Here is a 25,161-nt window from a genome sequence, read left to right as displayed (position 1 = left end):
AGTCGTCGGGTTTTAAGGTAGCTAATTTCTGTTACATAAAAAGATATAAAAAAATAATATAAAACTTTAACCAGTTATTTTCGTCTGCAGTGGTGAGTTTGTTGTGGTGAACAAGCATTTGCTGCATGATTGATAATCTCACTAAGGTAATGTTTTAAAATGTTATCATTTCTCTCAGACAGGTCATTTTTGATATGGGTCAAAACGGGTTGGGGTGGGTTACTGACCTGAATTTTTTTATATCCATTTCCTGATAACTTTGTGACAAAAGATTAGATATTGAGTATAACACAAAACAATATGGATGTAGCAATCTAAACCTTTAGGATGATCCGTGCATTGGCAAATATATTTTCTATTCCTTTAAAATACGTGTATTTATTTTTGTGATCTGGACTTAACATTTTAATCTATTGTTATGTTACGAGGATCAGAGTATATCCCGCTAATTGGATCGGATGATGCAAGATACACTTTGTTGGGAGTGCCCAACTTTGAATAATGAAGCAAATTCTTTTTTTGATCGAGCCGAGCTTATAAAAAAGTGAATTTGGATCGAGCCGGTGAGATATTGAAGGAGATTATATCAGTTCGATAGATGATCGAGCAGGTGAAGCTTGTGACCATGGAAGCTCAGATGGTTGAAAATTCTTAAGGCATACATGGAGATGAGATATTGTATGTTGGCGATCGTATATACCCAGATGTAAGCGTTTCTAAAGTACATCTTCATTGACGGACAACCTTAATTTGTCTGCTATTTTTTTTCTGGTAGTTCAGTGATGCAACTATGCAAGTGCTATTTCAGATCTTTACAATTATGAACCATTGAATCCTTTAATTCAAAAACTCTTCTCAAATAGTTGTCGTCTTGCAGGTGAATCAAACTGTTACCAAGGGTGAATAGCAGCTCATCGAAGGTGAATGGCAAATGACTCGGAGTTCACGGGTTGGTTTTTTACATATACTTTTTGATAATGATAAAGTTATCATGTAAGAATTTTCTTTTATATCATTGTTGAAGGGAAATTGAGACATTTAACACAACCTGTAAAATTATTTTTCTTAGATAGTCACAGGTAGTTGGATAGAGAATGCAGCCAATGCGCGATTAACACCCGATCTAGCAGTTCTTGGCTTGTTGATTGGACCAGTACCCATGCGCGATACACTGGTGTACACGGCTAGAATATCACCGCAGCAAAGGAGAGGTGAGCCGGTGCCTCAAGAACTGCTAGACCGGGTGTTAATCGCGCATGGGTACTGGTCCCATAAACAAGCCAAAAACCAGTTAAATGGTAAACCGTTGTAAATAATTGTTACTGACTTTAACAAATTGATGATCTTGTATCGGGTATTTGCCACCTCAGACGGTAGCTAATGACGTAGCATTCCAACAGCAGGCGGATTCACCAATGACGATTTCTAGGAATATAACTGAAAGTGATCATGAGATGTCAGTGGAGTGGATGATAGAAGTGTTTTGGATTCAAGGGAATTATTGACGGTTCCGGATAGTAACGCGGGTGAGCTGGCAGTGGTCCCCATGAGGAAGCCAAAGGGAGCTGAGGTGGCACAACGCAGGATTCGTCGTCCGTTTTCTGTTTTTGAAGTGGAAGCTTTAGTCAAAGTTGTTGAGAAGCTTGGAACAGGAAGGTATAATATTATCATTACGAGTTTATATGACACCTCAATAAAAAAAGAAACCGGATGACAAAGATTTTTCAGCCGTTTAACGTGGTTTGAATAGTACCGATACATGCGTGTTATCTTGTAAAAAACGAAACCTTATTTGGATGTTAAATTTGAAGTGTTGTGGCTTTGAACATTACAGATGGCGTGATGTTAAGTTACACGCTTTTGATGACGCAAAGCCCTGGACTTATGTGGACTTGAAGGTACGTATGATTCAGTTTAAACACTGCAAACGTTGTTTGCGTACATAGAATCACTCTTGCTGACGTGGACCGTGGTATAACGTGGACCGTGGTATAACGTAGGACAAGTGGAAAACACTGGTGACAGCTTGACTCTGTTTCTGTAGGTGAAACAATTGTTTTTGTTGCATTTCATTGGGTCAAAGCCTTAGATGCTTGTTAGTTTGTGATTGAGGAGATCAAAGCATCTGTTCCCATATGGAAGTAAATGGTTTACTACAATGGTGAAGTTGAAGGATCCTAGATGTAGGCTGGGTTACGCACGTGTCCCAGACCGGAATGCGCGTAACAGGCATTAAACACGTGTAACTGGCATTGGTTACTCGTGCAAAGCCGGTTTCGTGTTGAGTGCTACATTCAGTGCTTACCAGGCTGGGTTACGCGCGTGTCCCAGACCGGATACGCGTAACTAGAGTAAAAACGCGTAATAGACGCTGCAAGTGTAATAGATGTTGCAAGTGAAAATATGACCATAAATGGTTGTTGTGTTTGCAGGCTCACTTGTATGACAAAATAAACGCAGCAGGAATCACATATATGACAAAGTATGAACATAAATGGTTGTTGTGTTTGCTGGCTCCCTTGTTAAAATTTATTGTTCTTATGATTTCCTCCTTTTATTATGTAGTCTGTACTGTTTTGGGGCTAGAAGAAGGGAAAGAGTGCATTATTGTTGGAACACTCTATAAGCATATGAAGCTCAAACCTACAATTCTTAGCGAGTATTCAAAGGTGGTATTGATTATGATAAATGTCACTGCTTTTCTGTTGTTACTTATCATGTTCATAATCTTATAATGCATGTTATTGTCTTTTATACAGAGGTCTTTTCCGCATCTGGAACTAAAAGGCTTGAAATCTTGCCATTTTCATCCGGCTTGTTAACTCCATACATGTTTCTCCGCGTACCCGTTTTCGTTCCGCGTATCGGAGCGAGCCGTGATACATAAAAAAACAACCAGTTTTTGACCAATTATCTGACCTGCCCATCACCAGCCCACCTCATTATAAATGTATGATCATTTAAATTACATCTTCATTTAATTGTAAGTTTATCTTGAAATAATGAGCTATATATTGTTTTGTGTTGTTTTGAAGGGAGTTTTGTTGTACTTGAAGGCGCACTCATGGCGCAAAGGGCGTGAGCCTTGGCCTGGATGAAAGACGCTAAAAGCGACATATATCTAAGCAAGGATCGACTTTCGCTTGCCTTCCATTTCGTGGGAATCATCTTTGGCATACTTTGAATCTAAAGGTTTAGATGTGCAAGACATGGTTACACTCTTAGGTAAGCCATCTATTCTAACAATATTGTTCCTACATTTATAACACACTGATAATTACTTGCAAGTCAAGCATGCTGATATTATAACTTCTCAATAAAATTTATAACTTTTAGGAGCACATATGATGGGAAGAGTTCGATGCATTAACATTCTTGATCGCCTATACAACTTCAACAACACTGGAAAACCCGGCCCCACAATGGAAGAATCTACATTGAGTTAGTTAAGGAACGGATGCCCTCCAAAGACAAGGCTGGGTCAACCTAACCCGCTCATAAACTTAAACCCGAGAAACCTGGACCATCGCTTTACCAACTCCTACTACTCGCAAGTGATGACCAATAAAGCTGTTTTAGGAGTCGACCAACAGCTTCACTATGGGGGTGATACATATGTTAAGCCATGAAAATCAAACTCTAATTCTCTGCTGCTGATATATAAGAATTGCAATGAGTTCTTTAATTCTATGTTTACAAGTTGTATATTGCTTCAGTTATAAGTTTTCAAACCGGATGAAAGTCGTCTGAAATGTATTAAAATGCATAAAACCCTCCTAAATCCCATATTAAAAAAAGTTAAATTAGTTTTGTGATAATATTGTTCTTGTAGTTATATTAGTTATTTATAAATTCAACAAATATTAAAAAAAGTTGAGTTTCGACTCACGCTAATAAACCAAACAATCGTTAAACGCCATAGAAGGTTACATCACCCTATCGCTATTGTTTTTGGTCAACTACTCAATTTACAGTCACAATAATGCATCTTACTTTTTCATCCTTTTATCATCACACGTAAAAAAAGTTTTTTTTTCTTCTCCATTTTATGTTACATGCTTCCGATTTTTCACCATCCTTTTAATAGTTCTTTCTTATATGTGGTGGTGTGCCATATCAACTTCAACTTCAGTTTAAACTGTTAGCTATTTTTGAACCAAACCGACATGAAAACTCGTCATTTTAGATTACAAAAGTAATAACGTAGTGTGGCTTAGTTTAAACTCTTAGCTTGTTAAGAAAAACAAGTTAGGCGGATTGATTTGATTAGTTTTGAGCTTATGGTTGTGCTTATGTTGGCTTGGCGCAGTTCAGTTTGTTTACATCCTTTTAAAAATCTTTAAATCCCCATAACCGGTTTTGAAGTATCTTAACCGAAAATTTAGATTTTAGTTACGACCCAACTGAACTGAACCTTCTGATACACACCATTAGAATTACAAACAGGTGTTGTGTTTTCCGTTGCATCGCGAATTTGGTTTTGGTTATGGCTCAAAACCGAACCTCCCTGTACATAGCCCTAAACTCACCAACCTAATTGATATGTTTCCCGCCGCATCGCGCGGGTAAACGACTAGTATATATATATATATATATATATATATATATATATATATATATATATATATATATAATAAAAGAAACTCCATTGAGGACACATGGCAGCCTCTCAGCTACTCTCTAATTCTGTTTCCCGCTTAAATCATAATTACCTTCTTTTCCTTAAAATCTGCCAAAAATCTCTCATTGTTCACCCCTCTTTCATAAACCCTACCCTTCACCTTTAACCCTTTTCTTTACCAAACCTCTAGATCTACTCCATATCTTCCGATTTCATATTTTCAGAAGGCAAGATTTGTGGTAGTGAAACTTAATCACGGTAATATTTCTCTAATTTGGTTATTTTATAGTACCCAAAATGATCGCTTATTATTGTTTCCTTTGTTAAACTTAATCTTATGTCTTTTTTCCAAACATCTATGCATTTATCATGACATGACATTCTGGTGTAGATCTTCAAGATAATAGTTTTTTTTTCTTTGATTGTCTTGATTTTGTTATAATCACTTCTTATTCGCAGGGCCGACTGATGGGTAAAATTTCTGAAGCAGCTTTGTGATGCAATTGGATGCGTGGATTTTTGTGAGTAATAAGGGTTTTGTTGTTCTTCACAGGTAATTAAATTTTGAGATATTCTTTTAGATGGACTTAATCCTCATTTTTTTTGTTTTGTAGATTTTGTTTTGGTAATTTCAATTGTTTGTTGTGGATTTCCGGTATATTCCATTTGTAGGTTAATGAATTTGTAGTTATGTATTATAATAATAGTGAGCAGTGTCTCAAATATTTGGTATCACAAATTTGTCAACTCTAAAACAGTCACTCTTCAATGTGTTGTGTCTTATAATTTTAGTTGTTAACATTGAGGCTTCTTTATTTAGTTATTTATATTGATTATTGATGCTTCGATATTCTATATATACACAGTTAAATCATGTCATTTTTAATTAAATTTTATGAATTGGGTCATTTGAAAGGTGTAAAAGTAAGCTTTGAGGGCCACACTTTTAGAGTTAGTTTGGCCACCAAAATGTTTGAGCCGACCATGTTTATTGGTTCCTTTTTTAGAGTAAACAATTTAATGATTTTTTTTTTCGAATATCTCGACATGCATTATCATATTCTATTGGCGATCTTCATAAAGGTAAGAGTTTTTTTTAAGATTGTTGTCATCGAGATATTGTCAGGGTTTGTTGTCATTTCTATAATCTAATTCATCACTTTTATGATTCATCTTTTTTTGTATCTTTAGATTACAAGTGAAGAACCAATACGAGAATTCTCCGGTAAGCGGCGACTCTATTTCGCTTCTGGTTATGAGATTGAACGAGGAAGATGATGCCTTCAAAATATTTAAATAATTAGTTTTTGGGTCTTAACCTCTTATGGTCTTTCATTTAACTAAAAGCAAATACACCATATAACTACCCATCTGTATATAAAATATTAAATTTAATATTAAAGGATTGCACAAGAAACTATGATCGGAGGGCATAATTAATTTTAGGTTTTTTACTTATTGTTTGTTAGCTTATTTTAAGAAATTGTATATACAGTTTGGTTCTCTTTTTTTTTTGTCATTTTGTTAAATACCAGGTTATAGTCTTGTGTATCATACGATTCAGTAATGAAAACTTTGTATTTACCCTTTTTAGATATCAACTGATAATCATGTTTAAATAGTTGTGGTTTGAATTTAAATATTTATAAATAGTCATGGTTTGAATTTAAATATATTTTCATGATTAAAAGCTTAAAATTAGATTATATTTGAAATAGTGGCCATTTTAAGGTAAAGTAATTCAAAGATATAATCATTATAAATCTAATATAAAAACACTTTCATAAAATCTATATTTTGGCAAGGTTTAAATAAAAAAAATATTATTATAAGTCATAATATGTTTGAGGTAAGGGTTGATATTGCAGGAAGGTTAATTTAACAAAAAAAAAAATTTGATTACTTTAACATATATATATTTAAAGGTCGGATATTAAGGTAAATATTTTAAAATAAGAAATGTTGATAGTAATTAAATGAAATTATTTCCGCTTATTGTCTCTTAATTATTTATTATTTTTCTTTATAAATATTCACTTTACGAATATTTCATTTATTTAGTTTTTTTTTTCCATTTTTTCTGTATATTTTTGTTGCTTATTTAATAATTTTATATTTTATTGACTTAACCCCGTGTAATACACGGGGCTCTAACCTAGTATATATCTATCTATACTATATTATAATGCATGAGGGAGGGGTATTTTAAGATACCCAAAAAATAAGAACTTTTCATCCCCTTTATTTATAGAAAGACCCCTAAAATGAGGGTAGTTTAGTCTTTTAAACACTATTTATTTTTTAGCCCCTAAACATATTACACTTAAATCCCTATGTTTTATCAAAATTTTAGATAATTAGTTACATTTTTACCCCTCCACAACAAAGTTATAATTTGTTTTACTTATTCTTGTTATATCTTAGAAACTATAATGTTTTAAAAAAATCCAAAGGTACCGTGGCAACCTACTCATTTTTTTCGACGTTTCGATAGGTGTCTTGATCAGTATTGACGTACGGATTAAAATGTACAAGTAGATGATGCCTTAGAGTACAAGTGATTAAAGTCTGGTGTACTTTTAGTTATCATCACAAATAAAATATAGATTAAAAGTAAAAAGCATTATCACTTTTAAAACTAAAGCTATTGTTGAATAATTGATTAAAAATTTCCTTTGTATTTTATTTAAATATCAATAAAACTTCCTATTTTAAAGGAGTAACAAAATCTTATAATTAACTAAACGTGAAGAGTTTTTTAAATTTAAACTCTAAATTGAAGTACTAAAGTTTATCCTGTAATTCTATATACTATATTTAAATGCAAATAGAAAAGGCAAATATGGTCATTTATACAATTTTTTAACATGTACATATTTTTAAAGCTTATTAATCGAAGTATTATTTTAAGCACACAGAAATGTTGAAACTTTCCACGAACAACCTAAAATCACGTTGCTTTCTCCCCCTCAAATCCTAGATCCATTTTCAAAATTCAAACCTAAAATCACGTCCTCTTTCTCTCCTAAAATCTATCCATTTTCAAAATTCAAACCCTACTCACCCAAATCTCTCTCCCTCTCAGATCTTCGCCAAAACCAAGCGTGCGTGCTCTCTCATTCTCTAATGATGGTGAAAGGAGTTTTAGGGTTTATGGTCAAATCGAATCAGGAGAAAAAAATATAGGGTTTACACATCAAGTATGATGATTTGAACAAAGGGCATAGACATTCATCTGATGGTAATTTGAAGCTTTATTTATTGACTTTTTTATTTGTGTTCTAACTGATTTGATGTGTTTGCAATAGATCTTCAACATCAAAAGGCCTTTTTCTTCTGCGTTAATCTCGAAAAGGTGAAACCAAGGGTTCCATTTTTTGTAATTTTGAATCTGAGTGATGTGTTAATGGAGACTGTTTTTGTTTCATTGCAGAGATATATGCAATAACATGATGAAGTGGATCTTTCTACCATTGGAATGGGTAATTTTTTATAATTAGTCTTCACTTATAGATTAATCTTACTTTTTTTTACAGCAAATCCATATCCATACGCTTATTCAATCATTTATCTTTATTGTATGTTTAATTTGTTCCTGGTATACTTTTTATCATGTTTATTATCTGTATGTACTCATTGTAGCTTATGTATAAAATTCTTTTTTGTCAAAATAGAATAGTTGAAACTAACATTAAAAAATGCATAAAGATAATGATATATCATGTATTTCTAGCCAAGCACCTTGCAAGAAAACCTTTCATAAGAAAATTATAACCTTTTCTTGAATATATTTGTATCTATTTTTGCATCCCTAATTTGAATGAAGCCAACATCGTCAATTTGATGGCAAAATATTGAGATTCTTTATTTGGGCCATGATTTTTATGTAGCTCAAATAAGCGTTTCGTGCAAACTATAGAGATTTGTATATTTGGGTCACTTTTACAAGGCCATTTCTGCACTAAGTATAAAGATTCTTTAATTTTTTAATCACTTGCACTAGATAACATTTTGGGTTTAATTAGATTGGAAAATTGTTGTATTTTTTCACATGCATTAAATAGTATTTCGCAATTCAGTCGACATCATTTTCACTTTTTTTTCAGCCACATAAACTATTTTGGTTAATTTTTCCTTGACCTATCAGAGCCATTATAGATATAAGCTAACTCAAGTCAGCCCATTGATTATTTTAATTTTGTATTGTAGTTCTCAAGAAAAGAAAAGCAATCAGAACCCTTATTGTGATTCTGTAAAAAAAAAATTGGAACTTTAAGTCTTACTTCTTTATCATGATTAGATTCAACCACTTAAACCTTCATGTTTGTTTAAGTATTAATGAATACCTAAGTATAGTTTGTAAATATACGAGTTAATGATTTCTCTATGTATTTACATTAGTATCCATAGCTTAACTAATAGGATTTCTATTTTGCAGCTTTCATATTTTGAGCGGGACGAAAACAGTGGACTAAGTTTGGCTCCGCGTGTTTTGCAATAAACTGGTTTATTTCTTATGGTTTATATATGGGATACTAAAACTGTCTACTTTACTACTGGTCTAGGGTTGATTTTTCTTCTGCTTCACTATATGGAGCTTTAAAACGTGTCAACATGTTTCCATCGTTGCTTGTGTAGCCTACCCACAAAGATAAGGAACGTAGTGGTCCGGCTGGATATAAAAAACAAGCCATGGCTCATGCGCTTTTGGTGGGTTTACGTGACTAGAGCCGATGGTGAATACATTAGCAAGAAACTCTCTTTCATCCACAATGGCTGATCCGTTCCATTTAGGATTTTCCTTCAAAAACTGCAATTGCACCAATATTTCCAAATTTTTTTTTTTGCCTCGGGTGAGATTATCTTACTTTGCACCAGTTCCTACTTGTTCATCATATCTGAATACTCTTAGATATTCATCATATCTGAATATCTTACTTTGCACCAGTTCCTACAGTGTCATCTTCCCAATGGGATTGCTATTAAGTATTAACTACAAGGTATGTATTTGGTCTCTTGAATCACCCAGTGTCGTCTCTTGAATGGGCATCACTATTTATATTTATAAAAAAACATAGAAAAGGTCACTATGTGTCGGTAAACGCCGTAAAACGCCATATGGGCGCATCGCTATGTAGTGCTATAGGCGCCTTGGTTTTAAAATGCACGCATCAGGAGCGCATAATGCGCGCATCACATGATGCAGTGATGAGATCGCATCGCATGTTGCGATTCCAAGATGCGCGCATCACATGATGTCGTCTATTGTGGTGCCTTATGCAGTTGACTGTTATTAGAACAAATTAGATCTTTAATTGAACAATTCTGACTATAGATGTAAAGAATATATTATATTTTAGTGTTTAAAGGTTCACAAGTTCAAATATTAGCTATACATATTTTTTAGTATTTTTAAATAAAGAACACCTCGTATACGTGATGCGTGCGCTTTGCGCATTGCGCATCACCCATTGGGGGTTTTTGCATCAAAACGCATCAGATCGCTACACACATTTGGCGCTATTGACAACTATGGTGTAACGGGTCAAAGCGCTTTTGTTATTTGTAGGATGGGTATACTTGATGCTATGTTACTATTATAGTAAACCATTTTTGTAATTTACAAAAATGCAGGAGGCTATAAGCATTAAAACCACTTTTTCTATGTTATGATTATGTTCTTTGGTATGATTCATGTATTAAACAAAATTTATAAACAAATATGTGTTATACCCTGTCTCATATTAAACAATATTTTTTTTTGTCATAATAGCAAATCAAAATTACCATAAAAAAGACATGAAATACAAAATGATTCTGGACCAATTTGGTTTTAAAGATCCACAAATTCATTATCTATTCTCTTCAAGTTTCAGGTCTGCACGGCGTAGAAAGTAGAAACGATGGATGCAGTACACGAAACAGCCCAGTAGTTGGTGGGCCTTTCAAGTTGATTGGTTCAGATGGTAAATTAGTGATCCAAAAGGGGGAGAATGGATACTAATCTAATTTGGTTATACTTCATCCCCTGATGTAAGGCCAGCCGAATTTGCCAAATTGGCCAAGGCTATCGATACAACAGGTTCTTTCTCTTGCTTTCTTGATATAATATAATGAATATCACATATAGATTCAAAACACAACATTAAGGTTTAACCTGTTTACGTTGGTATTGATCCACAACGCGATACCCCATCTCACCTTCGTGCTCATCTCAAAGGTCGGTTCTCCTTTCAATAGGGTCATTTGCTTTTACCTATAAAAACTAAAGCTTTTACCAATTTCGATTTAAGGTAATAATTGTGGTTTGGTAAGTTATTATTGTTTTTTTAAAACATGGAGTGCAGAATTTATGAGAGAATGATGGGTCTAACTGGACCAGTTGGTGTTGTAAGACGGATGGCAAATGAGTATAGATTGTTTTTTAAGAAGGCCGAAGAAGATGGGGATGATTATCTTTTCGAATCTTCACACATGTAAGCTGCACTTTCCAAAATTACTCTTGTTTTTTTTTCAACTTTAGTATATTTTCTGATTCACTGTTATTGCAAAGAAACTAATGTCTGATAAACCCTTTTGACCGGTTGATCAACCTTTTGACCTGTTTCTTTTACAATAGTAAATTATAATAAATCATTTACAAGTGCAACTAAACTTGAAGATATTCTTTGGGACACGAAACACGACATGGATGTGGAGTCACCCATATATAAGATAGCTTGATCATCAGCAAGGTAGGCGCAGTTGGCTGTGGAGTCGCCACTCTTGTGGTTTGAATCTATACTGAGTTATTTTACAGGTAGTCTCATTGATGTATTTCTGTTTATTCTAAATATTATGTTTCAAAAAGAAACGGTTCACACAAGAGGCCAACTGGTTTAATCTACATTGCCATGTATATATATTAGGTTGAAGCTCTTGAAGACCAAAAGGCATCAGAAAAGAGTATAACGAGCTTGACACTGTCTGGTTTATGGTTGGATCTCTATTCCAGGTGTTTTTTCTTGTTCCTTTGGTGACTTGTGATGTTTGTATTGTATAGGGTTAGACCTATTTAGTTCACAAATTAGCAAGAAATGGTTTTATCTTTGTTTTTGCTTGTTTTGAGTTGAGTTCTCTACATGATTTTTTTCCTTAATTTCTCTCTCTTTTTTTGTATTTTAAGCAGCAATACCCATTTGATATTCTTACAGAGGCCTTTTAATATGGGATATTTATACAAGCTTTTGCAGTAGTTCAATCTGATATGACCCATGATGATATGGGTTTGTTGTACTTCTTGTTTTATGTATGTGCCAAAAAGTGTTTTATCTTGTATATATGATGAGAACTTATTGGTTCAGTTTTTACTCTAGGAAATATGATTTAACAAGTTCAAGTGAATTTTTTTTGAGCCTGCTTCCTTCATGCAGAGAGGAACTCATTCTGTGAATCAGGTGCTACACTGCTACTTGCACTCAACTTATGCAGAGTCGGCTGAAGTTTACCTTTCCATAGCATATGTTCTAGGCTCATTTTTAAAATTAAAATTGTTATTGGACTTTGTTCTCTATTTTGTTGGATAAATGTTGACCTTCATTAAATGTTCTGTGACTCACTTCTGTACCTTGATAACGTATGTCGTAATGTAAATTGTCACCCCCGCCGCATCGCGCGGGCACCCTACTAGTACTACTATATAAAACATATCCAAAGGACTTCTTAAAGTCCATAAAAATTCCATTAAAACACCATTAAAGCATGATGTACAATCCTCTAAAGCACAACATAATTTGGTTTTCCTATTCTACCCTCACTCACAAAACAAGGCGGAGAACAAAACCACGTTATCAGCTCATTAGGGTTTCTGTCTTTCACATCCGCCCCATTTCTTCTCTCTCTCTCTCTCACCAGGAGATAACCCTTGATCGATGGATTTCACTGCCGAATTCACTGGATCGACGGATTTCACCTGCGAATCCACATCTCAGGTACCATCTGTTAAACCTTATCGGCATTTTTGGTTTGTTGTTTGACTTAGATCTGTAAATTTTAGGGTTTTTTCTCCGGCTATGACCCTAGATCGATGGTTTTTTCTGTCGAATCCACATCTCAGGTACCATATTTTTAACCTTATTGGCATTTTTGGTTTGTTATTTGACTTTGATCTGTAAATTTTAGGGTTTCTTTCTCCAGCGATGACCCTTGAGCGATGGATTTCACCGGCGTTTTCAAATCTCAGGTAACATCTTTTTTACCTCTCGGCATTTTTGGTTTGAAATTTGACTTGGATCTGTTAAATTTTAGGGTTTATTTCTCCGGCGATAACCCTAGAGATAGATGGATTTCACCAGCGTTTTCACATCTCAGGTACCATCTTATTAACCAGATCTGTAACTATTTTCTTGCAGATCTGTTAAATTTTAGGGTTTGTTTCTACTTGATTTGTGAAATAGATCCAGATCTGTAACTATTTTCTTGCAGATCTGGTTACTTTCAGATCCGTACAGTTTTAGTCATGTTTTAATCGGTAAAGTTATCGGATACTGATTTGCTTCTTTTTCTATCATGGATGTGAATAATGCAGGTTTAGTTTTAAATCTACTTGTTGTTTATCGTCTGTGAATAAGTTTGGATCTGGTTTCGTTTGCGATCTAAGTAAGGTGTTTGGTTTTGTGTTGAATATGCTATTTGTGGGGTGATGTTTCAAGGCATTAAATATAAAGGAAATGAATTGCTTATAAAAAAACAGCTCATTCGAGAAAACAATTCAATTCAGATTAAACTAAAGCCATCAAATGTGTTCATTTTCATTTTGTGGGTGTGTGTGCTTTTTTTGGCAGGGTGTGGAGTTGAATTTTTTTCTCACAATGAGGCATTCAAAAGGATGAGATTCTGTCAGAGATGTTATAAAATGTAACATGAAAAACAAACTTATGTCTATGTAGGTACTCATTGAGAGTTTGAGACCACGAATCCATCTATTGCTTAATGAATCAGGTAATTTACTAATTTACTCCCCCACACACGATTTTAGACTGATATATGTTTCCGATGACTTGATTATGTGCTTAGAACGACTTTTATAAATTGTAGGGATAATCTTGACAGGTCATAAAGCTGGAGCTTCATATACGGGTCAAATGTGCCTTGCCTGCAACTATTTTTCTGATTTTATTTTCTTGTTGCAGGTGCCAAAAAGCTTCGAAGTGAAGATGCTAGCCTTGAGGTATTTTTGAGATTTGATTTGCTAATCAGAAATAGAGTTTGGTTGTTAATATTAGCAAGTAATTTAGTTATTTTTCATGAACTTGATTTAGTTTTGTTCTTATTAGGTTGTGGCAGCTGGTGTTGTTCCAATTCTTGTTACTAGAGGCATTGAGAAGACAAATAAAGTGAGGCATTGAGAAAACAAATAAAGCTTTGGTGGCTGTGTTCAAGCCGATCTCAAACTAGGTAATTCAACTAACTTGTTCTTATTACAAGAGGCATTGAATATTTCTTTTATTTTTGGGTTACCAAGGGGAAGAAGCAATGCAAAATCCATCTCACTCCATTTTGGGGGTAAAAACTCATGTAGAGTTTTTAGCCATATACTTTTTTTTTTTAAATTTATAAAAATGTGAAACAAAAAGTTATCAAAAGATGATTAGTAAAATGTCAGATTGTAAAAATATGCGAGAAGTGGAAGTGTATGTTTTTAAGGGATTCCCTTTTAGGGCTGCCTACTTTTTCTATTACAAGATTGTTTTTTTTACACTGAAGTTGAATCGAAGGTTTCGTAGATCTCGTTGGCCTTTTGTCATTCGTCTCCCTTGGTGGTCAACATTTGAATGTTGGTGGCGCTTTTTTCTTTCTCTCATATTCATCAACGATTTCTCAGGTACATGTGGGTTGAGCAATTTACAAGTCTAAAACGGAAAATCTTGGATACGATTCGAAAGGGGTCACATGGAATGTTTTGTGTTAAAACTAATATAATTTGTTTTATTTTATATCATCATTACTTATAGCAAAAAAAAAAAAAAACAAAAAAATGATAAATTGAAAATATGCATTTAACATTTGTGCAAAAGTTGGATGAAAATCTAAAGCTGCTGGATTTCAACGAAAGATTAGAAGCAATATGTATTTGTTGTGTTGAATCTGGTTTAATGACCAAGCATCTATCATTTAATCTATGGACCTTAGTAGGTCTCATTTTCATATTTAGTTTAGTGAATATTTTTATATTTATTTATATCTCTAAACACTTTCAAAATATTTTCCAGGCAGAGCAGGGAGCAATTACTTGAACACTAACAAGTTCATTGATGTTGTCGCCGATGAGCTCAAAGCAAGACTCCCCAACAAATAATCATGGTATGTGTGATTGATTATTATTTGTTGGTTAATGAATTATTAAATTAGTAATGTCTTCAAGTCTTTAACCCAACTTCTTCCTTCCGAAAGAGTTACTTTTTATTTTTCTTCTATACAAAAATATGGTAATTTTAACCCATTTACTTGCAAACATTTCAGTTGTATTTGTATCTAAAACGGATCAAATAAAACAATTTAAGTAAAATTGGGATGGCCCAAATGGACTGAACTGATATGGATATGTAAAGTGGTACTAAACTGGTTTCACCTTTATCGACTATTTGAAATGCAGATGATTCCTTATTGGTTACATGGTGGTCGAGACTTGAGGGTCAGTTTCAAAGATTCTAAAGAGGTATTGTTCCTTACAATCTTCACTTTATGGTCTTACCTCCTTTTATACTTGTATCTTGGAAATAGACCATATAATTAGATGTAACAAGTTTCGACCCATTTATATGGGTTGTTTTATATCTAGACGATTAGAAAATAGGAAGCTATAAAATTTTAGCTTAAATGAGTTAAAATAAGAGCTTAAAGTTAACCAGGGTGAAATGGGTTTATATTTAAATACATGCCCTTCTTCAAGTTCAATGATTAATATTTCTTTTTTAAATATTTTTGCAGGTCTTTTATTTTCTATATTTGTAACTGGAATTTTGGCGAATTTATATTAGATACTACCAGACGACTAAGAACGGGTCTCTTTTGGCATTGCTTTCTTGATGGAATTGTTGTATATAAACTTAATTTCATTTTTCTTAAGTAAAAGAATGACAGTTAACAACACATTTCATCAGCAGACTCCCAAGATTTGTGGGTAAAAATAACTATTTCTTCCGGATTGCCGGATTGCCTCACGCGAGTTGTAATGTTAAATTTTGTATATACTAAAGGATGCTACAAGTTAGATAGTAAAGGCTAAAAACTTTAGAGAGCGACGATATTTACCCAAATGTACAGAAATGTGACAATCTGAGTTGTTTTGTTAGTCTTATGGATTATTTGGGGGAACAACATATAAAAACATGTGTAAATGTGCTATGAGCCCAAGACTAATAAAAGTACCTAAGTATCTATGGGCTTGATCGAGTGGGGCTGGGATGGGTTGCCCTCAACATTTTTGTTTTTTTGTATCCTCTTAAATTTTTAACTATAACTGAAATGAAATATTAGATATGTTGGGATAGTTACCTAATTCTTTTGGAGCATATTCAAATATATGAGAGGCCGTAACAATTTAATTTGGTGTTCACCCATAACCTAACCATTGTGCTTAGTTCAGTGCATGTGTTGCTTCAAATTTCAAAGTTCAAACTATTGTTTTTAGTAATAAATAGATTTTTAAAGCTACAATGATTTTGTTGGTTTATAAATCCAAAAGAACAAAATTCATGTACAAAAAATTTATGTAGAGATTTATACTTAATAAATTGTAGGGTGTCACACAATCGATACTTAAAAAAGGCACTGTATTAGGCAAAATTAAGGAAGATTTGTGTTGCCCGCCAAAACCATCACTCCTGTACATATCCCTAACTAACCAACCTAAGTGATATGTTTCCCGCTGCATCGCGCGGGTAAACGACTAGTATATATATATATATATAGAGAGAGAGAGAGAGAGGTTATCATACAATATGGCTAATCGTACATTACGTACGCTATAACCACAACCGTCGGATCATCTCAATTAAACCCCGTGCTTAACTATTAAATTAATCAAATTAAATTAAATATATGAAACCGCCAAGGTTAAAATCGTCCATTACGAAATCAAAAACCCCTGATAATCAGCAAACAAAACCTCAAAATCATACCGTAATATTCTTATTCAAAATTGAATTCGAAAATCCAACAAGTACTCAAAAATCGATCGATTCTTATTCACCAACTCCTCCTGCGAATTGAACTTCTGCTGAATTTGGAAGTTCAGAACTAAAACAAATACATAAACCGTCTATCGAAGAAGATGATGCAGGATGAAAATAAAATAAAATATGCGAAATACAAATCAAACGTGCGAAAAACATTTCAGACTAAAAGAAAGGTTGTGTTTTTTGTAAAGTTTGCGAAATCATATAACATTATATGCGATTACAATAAAAAGTTAATATGTTTAAGATGTTATATGATGTGCGAATTCATGATTTTACACATGCGATTTCAAAAAAAAAAAAAAAAAAACTTAATAATCTTTGAAATTTCTTATAGTTTGCGAATTCATGCTTTTACGGATGCGATTTCAAAAAAAATTAATTATCTTTGAGATTTCTTAAAGTTTGCGAATTCGTTTTAGAATCAAATGCGATTTTGAATAAAATGATGCTAATACTTTCAAATTACTTTGTCCTAAAAAATTTTTATGATTTAATAACTAAAAGAGTTAATTACTATTTTCGTCCCTGTGGTTTGTCAAAAATCACTATTTCAGTCCATTCGTTTAAAAATTGCGATTTCAGTCCCTGTGTTTTCACTTTCGTAACCATTTCAGTCCCTGTGGTTTCACTTTCGTAACCATTTCAATCCATTTACTCTGTTAGTATAGGGACTGAAATGGTTACGAGGTGGACAGATGTGGTTACGAAAGTGAAACCACAGGGACTGAAATCGCAATTTTTAAACTAATGGACTGAAATAGTGATTTTTGACAAACCATAGGGACGAAAACAGTAATTAACTCTAACTAAAATAAATAAAAATTAACTATTTTATATAAAAAAAACTATTTATTACCGATGTGACTGTAATTTGACATGTAATGGTCTATTTTACAATAAATACTACTGAACTTATCACCCTACCTACATAATAAATTTACTATTTTAATATAAAATACACAAGTAACTACCTTCCATATTAAGACATAGAACACAAAAACACACACAACACACCCACAAAAAATGGCATCTGAAGATTCAGAAAGAATAAAAAACATTGCAATAAAAGAGCTATTGTCAACTCGCACGCTGACATAAATAAGCATCGATGTCACCTCTTCTCATTTGATTATTGATTTACAAGGGAAAATTCTTGAAGAAATCAAGAAAAATCAAGAGATGTGGGAGAGGCTACTTGAAGAACCACAATCAAGCTTCAGAGACACAACTTTGAATCAGATAAAGGAGCAATCTCGAGCTGATGACTTAGCCTTCTCTTTCCTGAAAGATGCTCTAAACACTGTGAAGGAGAAGATGGAGTTAAACTTTGTTGAACATGACAAAATCTTTGGTTCAAGTAACTAAATTCTCTGTTTAATCGTTTTATGGTTGTAGCTGTGTTAGACAATAACAACTATTTTATATTTTGGGCACATGTTTTGAACACATCTTATGCTTAATTATAATATAAAATCGCATGAATGATATAGCCATCTTTGTCACAAAAAAAAATAACTCAAAATCGCATGTACTAAAAGTGAAATCGCATGTAAGACTGATTATAAACTGAAGCCTATAAAATCGCATGTTTATATACTAAAATCGCATGAAAAATGATATAAACAGATGAATATAAAACCGCATGTGTTTCGTATAAAATCGCATGTGTTTCGTATAAAATCGCATTTACATTTAAAAAAACTAATCTTCCTCATCATCTTCTAAAACCTCCTCCCACTGATCTTCTTCTTCTTCTTCTTCAGATCCATCATCACTACTGTAATCTTCAAACTCATCTTCCTCTTCATCGTCTTCGACCTCGTTGTCTTTGTCTCTGGGATCTTTTTCAATCTGGACGCCCTTCATCTTCTTCTTTTGCTGTTTGCCTTGTTGTTTGCCTTTCAGTATCTCGCAAGTCCGAATATCATGACCTCTTACATTGCATACACAACATGTCCTAGACCTTTTTCCTTTGCGGCTGATCCTTTGTTCTTTCTTGGATTTAATCCTTTTATGCGAGCCACGACCTTTGTTTCTTATACCAGCCGGCACACGAACAGTAGGAGGAGCATTAGTTACTGGTTGTTGATAACCAATCAACTTGGAAAATCGGTCAAATTTTGGATCAAGTTGCTTGGTTATACGACTCTGATAAGCTCTCTCTTTAAGCTGCATCATTTGATCCCTCACTAAAACAAGTTGATCAAGGTCGGAAATCAAATTGCTAACCAAATACTCCCCTGTGTGGATAATTTCACGAGCAATCCGTTTAGCCTTGTGTTGCACATCCTTGTCACCCACCCTTAAATTGTACTTCACATTTAATTCATTCGGCACCACATCCTTTGTCCATCTCTTCATAACATATTTGTTTGGTATTTTTTTAACACCAAACATCTTGAAAAGAAAATAGTTGTGTTTACATAGCAGCCCATACTACTCAAAACGCAAACAGCTACACTGTGCAGTTACATCATTTTCAAGATTCTTGAACCACACCTAAGAAAATCAAAAGAAAAAAATATATATTAAAAACTAAAATCGCATGTGTAAATTAACTATTTCACATGTCTAAAAATCATTTACTTGTATAAAATTTAAAATCGCATACGTACATTAAAATCGCATGTTTGAAATATATATGCTATAATACCTCTAATAAACCATCACCATGGGCTTTAAAGTCTTTCATCAATATCCTGATCTGTCCATCGGCAGACATTCGGAAATTGTTCCATGAATCTCTATTTGCTGAGTATATCTTAGCAGCATTTTTTTCCAATGTAGTTTCGCTCCAATTAGCAGGCTCAGTATATCTTGAAATATGATCATTCTTTCTATGATTGAACCTTTGGACATCCATTGCACCGTCAAAATGATTCATAAACTCTACAAGAGTGAGTTGTGAATTTGACACCTGGCAAAAAAATGATTCTCGCTCTCTGATCTCGAAGTTGTTCGCATGAGACCAGACATGGGCTCATGCCGGTAAAAAGCCGGAATCCACATGTTTCTCATCGAAAACATATCATCAATCCATTTGTTTTCAGTGAGACCGAACTCAATCATCACCAACTTCCACTGCCTCTCGAATTCTTCAGGCTCAATGGAATCAGTCCATACAATGTCGCACATCCTCCTTTTAAACTCATCATTATTGCACAACTCGTGTCCAACCTATACCGATAAATGCTTTTTATGTCAGCCTATAACAAAATCTATATTATAAAAAAACGCTAACGAAAGAAAATATAGCATGCTATACCTTATCTGCCACTTTTTTCATTATGTGCCACATGCACAATCGGTGTCTGCTGGTAGGAAAAACCTCCTCAATAGCATGTTTCATAGCAGGGTCTTGGTCCGTCACTACAACCTTTGGCTGCCGACCAAATGACTTTAAGAATGAATTCAGAATCCATTTATAGGATTCAATGCTCTCCGATGACAACAACCCAGCTCCAAGGGTTACATTTCAACAGTGGTTGTCAATGCCAGTGAACGGAACAAACACCATCTTGTACCTGAACAAACACATGCGAAAAACACATTGAAACATGCGAAATGGACAAATATCGCATGCGAAAATATACAGAAACACGTGCGATATATTCAACACCAACTCTTCAATGTCTACACATGCGATATTTCAAGTTTAGGAAATCATATAACATGCGAAAAATAAATAAAAAACATGTTTGTCTTGAAACACTTACCTGTTTATCTTGAAAGTTGCATCGAACGATATCACATCCCCAAACTCTATATAGTTAGGCTTGCATAACCCATTAGCCCAAAACAAACCAGTTAACCGTTTTTCATCATCAACAGAATATTTAAACGAATAATCAGCTAAATACTGTTTTTTATCGGCCATCCTATTAATCACCATGTCAGCGTCACATTCTTCTATATAGCTGTTAATTCGATTCCTAAAATTTTTGCAATCATCAACCGTGGCACCAACGTTCTCGAAACCACCATAACGTTTCCTCATTATATGGAAAGCTTTGACAGGACCAAGGTTTAAAGTGCCTAGTTCCCATACCATCTCCTCCTCCTGGACATCTGACAATTGTCTGTAAGCTGGCAGCATATGAATATCATCTGGACATACAAACTTATGATTATGGCCATCAACAAATCTCTTTACTGTATATAATCTACCATCCACTGTGCAAATCATAAGATGAGCTTTGCATCCAGTTCTAATGGTCCCCCTGTTCCTTGATTTGTATGGCTTTTTGGACTTCGAAGAACGATCTTCAATACACACTGCCTTATGACCCTCTTTAGAACAAACAAAATACTTAGTTTTGGTTATACCACCACTGTGTACTTCACCACCCTTCCGAGTAGAAAAACCACCTAACTTAGCATATGATTTGTAAAACGCATATGCTTGTTCAATAGAGGTAAATTGCATTCCAACCACTGGTGTAGCTGATGCTTCAACCTCCGGAGTGTAAATCCTTTCATCTACATAAATCAAATAAAAAACACATGCGAATTATCATACTCCTTACATGCGATATATTAATATATACCTAATTTCATCCTACCACAAACAACACATGCGAATTGTATGAGCCATAACATGCGAAATGATGATTCTGGTGAATATGATTTACACATATGATTTATTATAATAAAAAGTGCGAAAATTCGTAACAGAATAAACATCGCGTGCGAATTGAAAAACTCGTAACATGCGAACTTATACATGTTGCTTTCAAATCAAAAAATACTAAACAATCAAACTTCAAAAACAGCTTTAACAATGAAAAATAATTGCTACAATTAAACAAAAACAAGTATACGATCAATTTAAAGATCAGCATTAACATAATTACCATTCGTCTCATCATTTACAGCACTTGTACTTGCATTTGGATTTGGATTTGGATTTAAGTTTGCAGGTTGCGGATTTAAAACATCCTCAATCGAAACTCTCTGATATGCAGATAATTGAGCATGATCACCGATCGGACGAGTTTCTTCAAAATCAACATCTGTTCGTCCAGTGCTGCTCTGTGGATCCATCGAAAAAACAATTAAATGAAACGGTAACGATAAAGAACGAAAACTGCAATTGAGAATTATGAAAATTTTGAAAATGATTCGAATGATAATTACCGGGATATTAGTGTAACGAACTTCTCGCTGATTGAATGGATAGACGAATTTGCCCTCAAATGATTGAATTCATTGTCTGATTTAACCTTATCAAATAAAAACGAATCAGAACACGTGTACGGCCACTACTGTCGCGTACGTAATGTAGGATTAGGAGATTTGTATCCTACACTTTACCTATGTGTATATATATATATATATATATATATATATATATATATATATATATATATATATATATATATATATATATATATATATAGGGTGGGGTTCGGTTACAAAGTCCATTTTTCCTACATAGTGTACAAAATCATTAAACACCATAATTTCAGTCATAAAACACACTCAAAACCCACAAATAAGAGAGTGAAGATCACTAAAACACAATATCCAAACCCTAACAGTCCATAAAAACTTCAAACACACAATCGTAGAACTATGAGTATAAAACACACCATGATAATCAATATAAAACACACTAATGTTAGTCATTCGATAATCAAAGCCTTATCATCCAAAACACAACACAAAACCCACAAATATGGCGTTTTAGTAATCTTCACTTTGTTATTTGTGGGTTTTGAGTGTGTTTTATGGTTGACATTATGGTGTTTCATGACTTTTTACACTTTGTAGGAAAAATGGACTTTGTAGCCAACTCCTACCCTATATATATATATATATATATATATATATATATATAGAGAGAGAGAGAGAGAGAGAGAAAGTGTAAAATACAATAGGGCTTAATGTACGATGCGTACGATAACGTGCGTGATTTTGTTCTATAACGTGCGTGATTTTTAAGAAGTTTCATCAAATTTACGACTCGAATTGGGTTCCAATTGGGTTCAGTTTTTTTTGCTTCAGTTCAAATTGGCCATTGTTCGGTCAATTTCATCGAATGGGGGTCAAATTCATTGTTGATTTTGAAAAGTTTCATAAAAAATGATGACTTAAAATCAAAACAGTAGAACAGAGGATGAAGGAACATGACCAGGCTTTTGATTCAGACCGTAGAACAGAGGATGTAGGAACATGACCAAGCTTTGATTCAAATGGAGTCAGCGGTCAGTAACAATGGTATCAGACCGTAGAACAGGGGATGCGATTTTGATTTGGGAGTTAGGGGCATACGTGATTATAGGTTTATACCTATAATCAACATGCGTGATTCAAGCTTTGATTAATGTTTTCAACATGCGTGATTTGGGTTTTTGAGTTTATAACGTGCGTGATTTTCAATGAACGTGCGTAATTATCTGTCGTACTGGTCGTACGTTAAGAGCTATTGTACGTTAACCTTCCTATATATATATATATATATATATATACAAGTAATCAAAGCATAAACGTACATGATATCAAAGCTACCTCACATTTAGTTTTTTTATATAAATTTTAGCATTTTCGCTATTGTAATATTATATAAATTATACCGTCACAATAATACTAGTACAAGTTTTTTTAGACAAATTTTAAAGCATGATAATACAAGTTGTTTCAACTTCCAAAAAAGTACAAGCCTTTGTTTTTTGTCTTATTAATTTATTATTAAAACTAATTTTGAACATATTTTATTTTGTTATCTACGTTATTATATATTTTTTTTAATGGAGTTGTGAGTAGTAATGTATAAGTAATAAGTCATCAAAATACAAACATACATATTATCAAGTCTCTTCATATTTAGTTTTTTCTCTTTTCTATAAATTGACAATGTATACCAGTTTCATTATTGTAATAACTAGGTATAAAGAAGTTCGCCGCGTTTCGGCGAATTTCTTTTGGTATTTAATCTGTTTTTACATGTGTTTTGAAATTACTACGAGCGTGTTGCGAACAGAACTGCTGACAAGAATAAAATAAAAAGGTAGAAAAAAACACTAAAAGATAACCGAAAGAAAATCAACCAAAAAAATTGTATGATAACGATATTGTTTGTATGAAACGCGTGGTCAGAGATGAGCAAATTATTCCGGGTACCGGTACCAAATTTGCCGAACCGAAAGATCTTAAGTGCCAATTCGGTACCGACTTTTGGCGTTCCTGGTACCGGTTCACTACCGTTTTTTACCTTCATATACCGGTACCGTAACCGGTATTTTCGATATCAGTACCGATTCTGTATCGGTTGGCACCGAGCTTATCCGTACCCCTGAAACTAAAAAAGAAAAAGGGTAAATTACACTTTTCGTCCTTTATGTTTATATCGGATTGCAATGGATAGCCTTTAACTTTAATAATTACAGTCACAGTCCTTTATTTGGAAAACACATTACACCTTATGTCCTTTGGCACTAACGAGGTTAAAATTTTAAGTTAAGTTTGATCATGTAACTTGCACATAAGGGTAGATCGGTAACTTTACTTGTTTATTTAAAATATATTATAAATACACCTAAACTTCCCTTTCTCTCAGCTATCTCTCTCTCCCTCTTTCTTTCTATCTCTCTCTCTCTCTCTCTCTCTCTCTCTCTGTTTACAATCCAACCAGATCCTATACTTTCGTTAAACAACTCGCTGGAATCACAATCGCCACCGGAAACAGTGGAAACACTACCTTTCCGGCAAGCAAATCTCAAATCTACAGCAACACTCGTCCAGTCTACCGTCCTTAACCACACCGCAACCGTCGCAGCTGCTGCCGTTTCTGCCTCTGGCTCACCTTCATCCTCCTCATCCTAATCATCCTCGCCGCCGTCGCCGACGACATCTTCTACGTCATGTATCGTCCACACCGCCCGTCGTTCACCGTCTCATCGCTTCAAATCTCTCAGTTAAACCTAACTTCATCAAATAACTTAAACAATAGATTTAATTTCACCTAAAGGAAGTGACATCGGTGACAGATCTATTCCGACGTTCGTGATGCTGAAGAAGAACACGACGAGATTGAATGCAGTTGTGGCGGCTAGTGGAAGAACTGTGGATGATAATAGTGCTGAAGGGGTATGGTCCCAGATCTCGCGTCAGCATCGACCGCGAGTGACCATTACCCTTATCAAAACCCCCACTAGCTAAACAACCTACTTATGTCCGTGCGGGAACGCATCGACACAGTGGTTGAATCCAATCTGTCCAGTGATGGAGGACTTACCTGGAATATTAGAACGGTAGAGTGATGCGGCATAGCATCACATCTGGTGTATGAAAACGAAAGTATTCACAGCGATGCGGCCT

General features: G+C 34.1%; 1 protein-coding gene and 3 long non-coding RNA genes across 39 annotated transcripts; 3 read left to right on the top strand and 1 right to left on the bottom strand.

The window, feature by feature from the left end:
• Positions 1 to 10: 10 nt before the first annotated feature.
• Positions 11 to 3,818, top strand: LOC110879755. Of its 3 annotated transcripts, XR_002558973.2 has the most exons (10): positions 11 to 146; positions 435 to 706; positions 878 to 949; positions 1,371 to 1,656; positions 1,835 to 1,898; positions 2,433 to 2,482; positions 2,566 to 2,669; positions 2,760 to 2,950; positions 3,036 to 3,225; positions 3,337 to 3,818. It is a non-coding gene; the product is annotated as an uncharacterized LOC110879755 (long non-coding RNA). The 3 variants fall into 3 exon arrangements; XR_004868036.1 differs by lacking the exon at positions 11 to 146 and having other exon boundaries at positions 222 to 706; XR_004868037.1 differs by lacking the exon at positions 11 to 146 and having other exon boundaries at positions 223 to 706; positions 1,401 to 1,656.
• Positions 3,819 to 4,689: 871 nt separating this feature from the next.
• Positions 4,690 to 6,151, top strand: LOC118482250. Its single transcript, XR_004868033.1, has 3 exons — positions 4,690 to 4,879; positions 5,081 to 5,174; positions 5,813 to 6,151. It is a non-coding gene; the product is annotated as an uncharacterized LOC118482250 (long non-coding RNA).
• Positions 6,152 to 7,531: 1,380 nt separating this feature from the next.
• Positions 7,532 to 15,945, top strand: LOC110879753. 34 transcript variants are annotated; one of them, XR_004868030.1, is made up of 20 exons: positions 7,532 to 7,862; positions 7,930 to 7,976; positions 8,055 to 8,103; positions 9,060 to 9,474; positions 9,570 to 9,621; positions 10,498 to 11,097; positions 11,283 to 11,420; positions 11,530 to 12,591; positions 12,657 to 12,716; positions 12,782 to 12,842; positions 12,908 to 12,970; positions 13,188 to 13,258; positions 13,549 to 13,600; positions 13,697 to 13,711; positions 13,792 to 13,829; positions 13,936 to 14,056; positions 14,377 to 14,483; positions 14,872 to 14,962; positions 15,255 to 15,317; positions 15,590 to 15,945. It is a non-coding gene; the product is annotated as an uncharacterized LOC110879753 (long non-coding RNA). The 34 variants fall into 34 exon arrangements; XR_004868029.1 differs by lacking the exon at positions 13,188 to 13,258 and having other exon boundaries at positions 7,533 to 7,862; XR_004868026.1 differs by lacking the exon at positions 13,697 to 13,711 and having other exon boundaries at positions 7,533 to 7,862.
• A 2,526-nt stretch (positions 15,946 to 18,471) lies between these two features.
• Positions 18,472 to 21,326, bottom strand: LOC110876828 (protein FAR1-RELATED SEQUENCE 5-like). The gene is made up of 4 exons (XM_022124988.2): positions 20,559 to 21,326; positions 20,108 to 20,366; positions 19,496 to 20,019; positions 18,472 to 19,341 (listed from the first exon to the last, which is right to left on the bottom strand). The coding sequence occupies exons 1-2, from the start codon at positions 21,266 to 21,268 to the stop codon at positions 20,318 to 20,320; spliced, it is 759 nt and encodes a 252-aa protein (XP_021980680.2). The 5' UTR covers positions 21,269 to 21,326; the 3' UTR covers positions 18,472 to 19,341; positions 19,496 to 20,019; positions 20,108 to 20,317.
• Between the last annotated feature and the right edge of the window lie 3,835 nt (positions 21,327 to 25,161).

Source organism: Helianthus annuus, chromosome 9, assembly GCF_002127325.2.
Source record: "Helianthus annuus cultivar XRQ/B chromosome 9, HanXRQr2.0-SUNRISE, whole genome shotgun sequence".
NCBI classification, from domain to species: Eukaryota; Viridiplantae; Streptophyta; class Magnoliopsida; order Asterales; family Asteraceae; genus Helianthus; species Helianthus annuus.
This window is presented reverse-complemented; position numbering and strand designations above follow the sequence as displayed.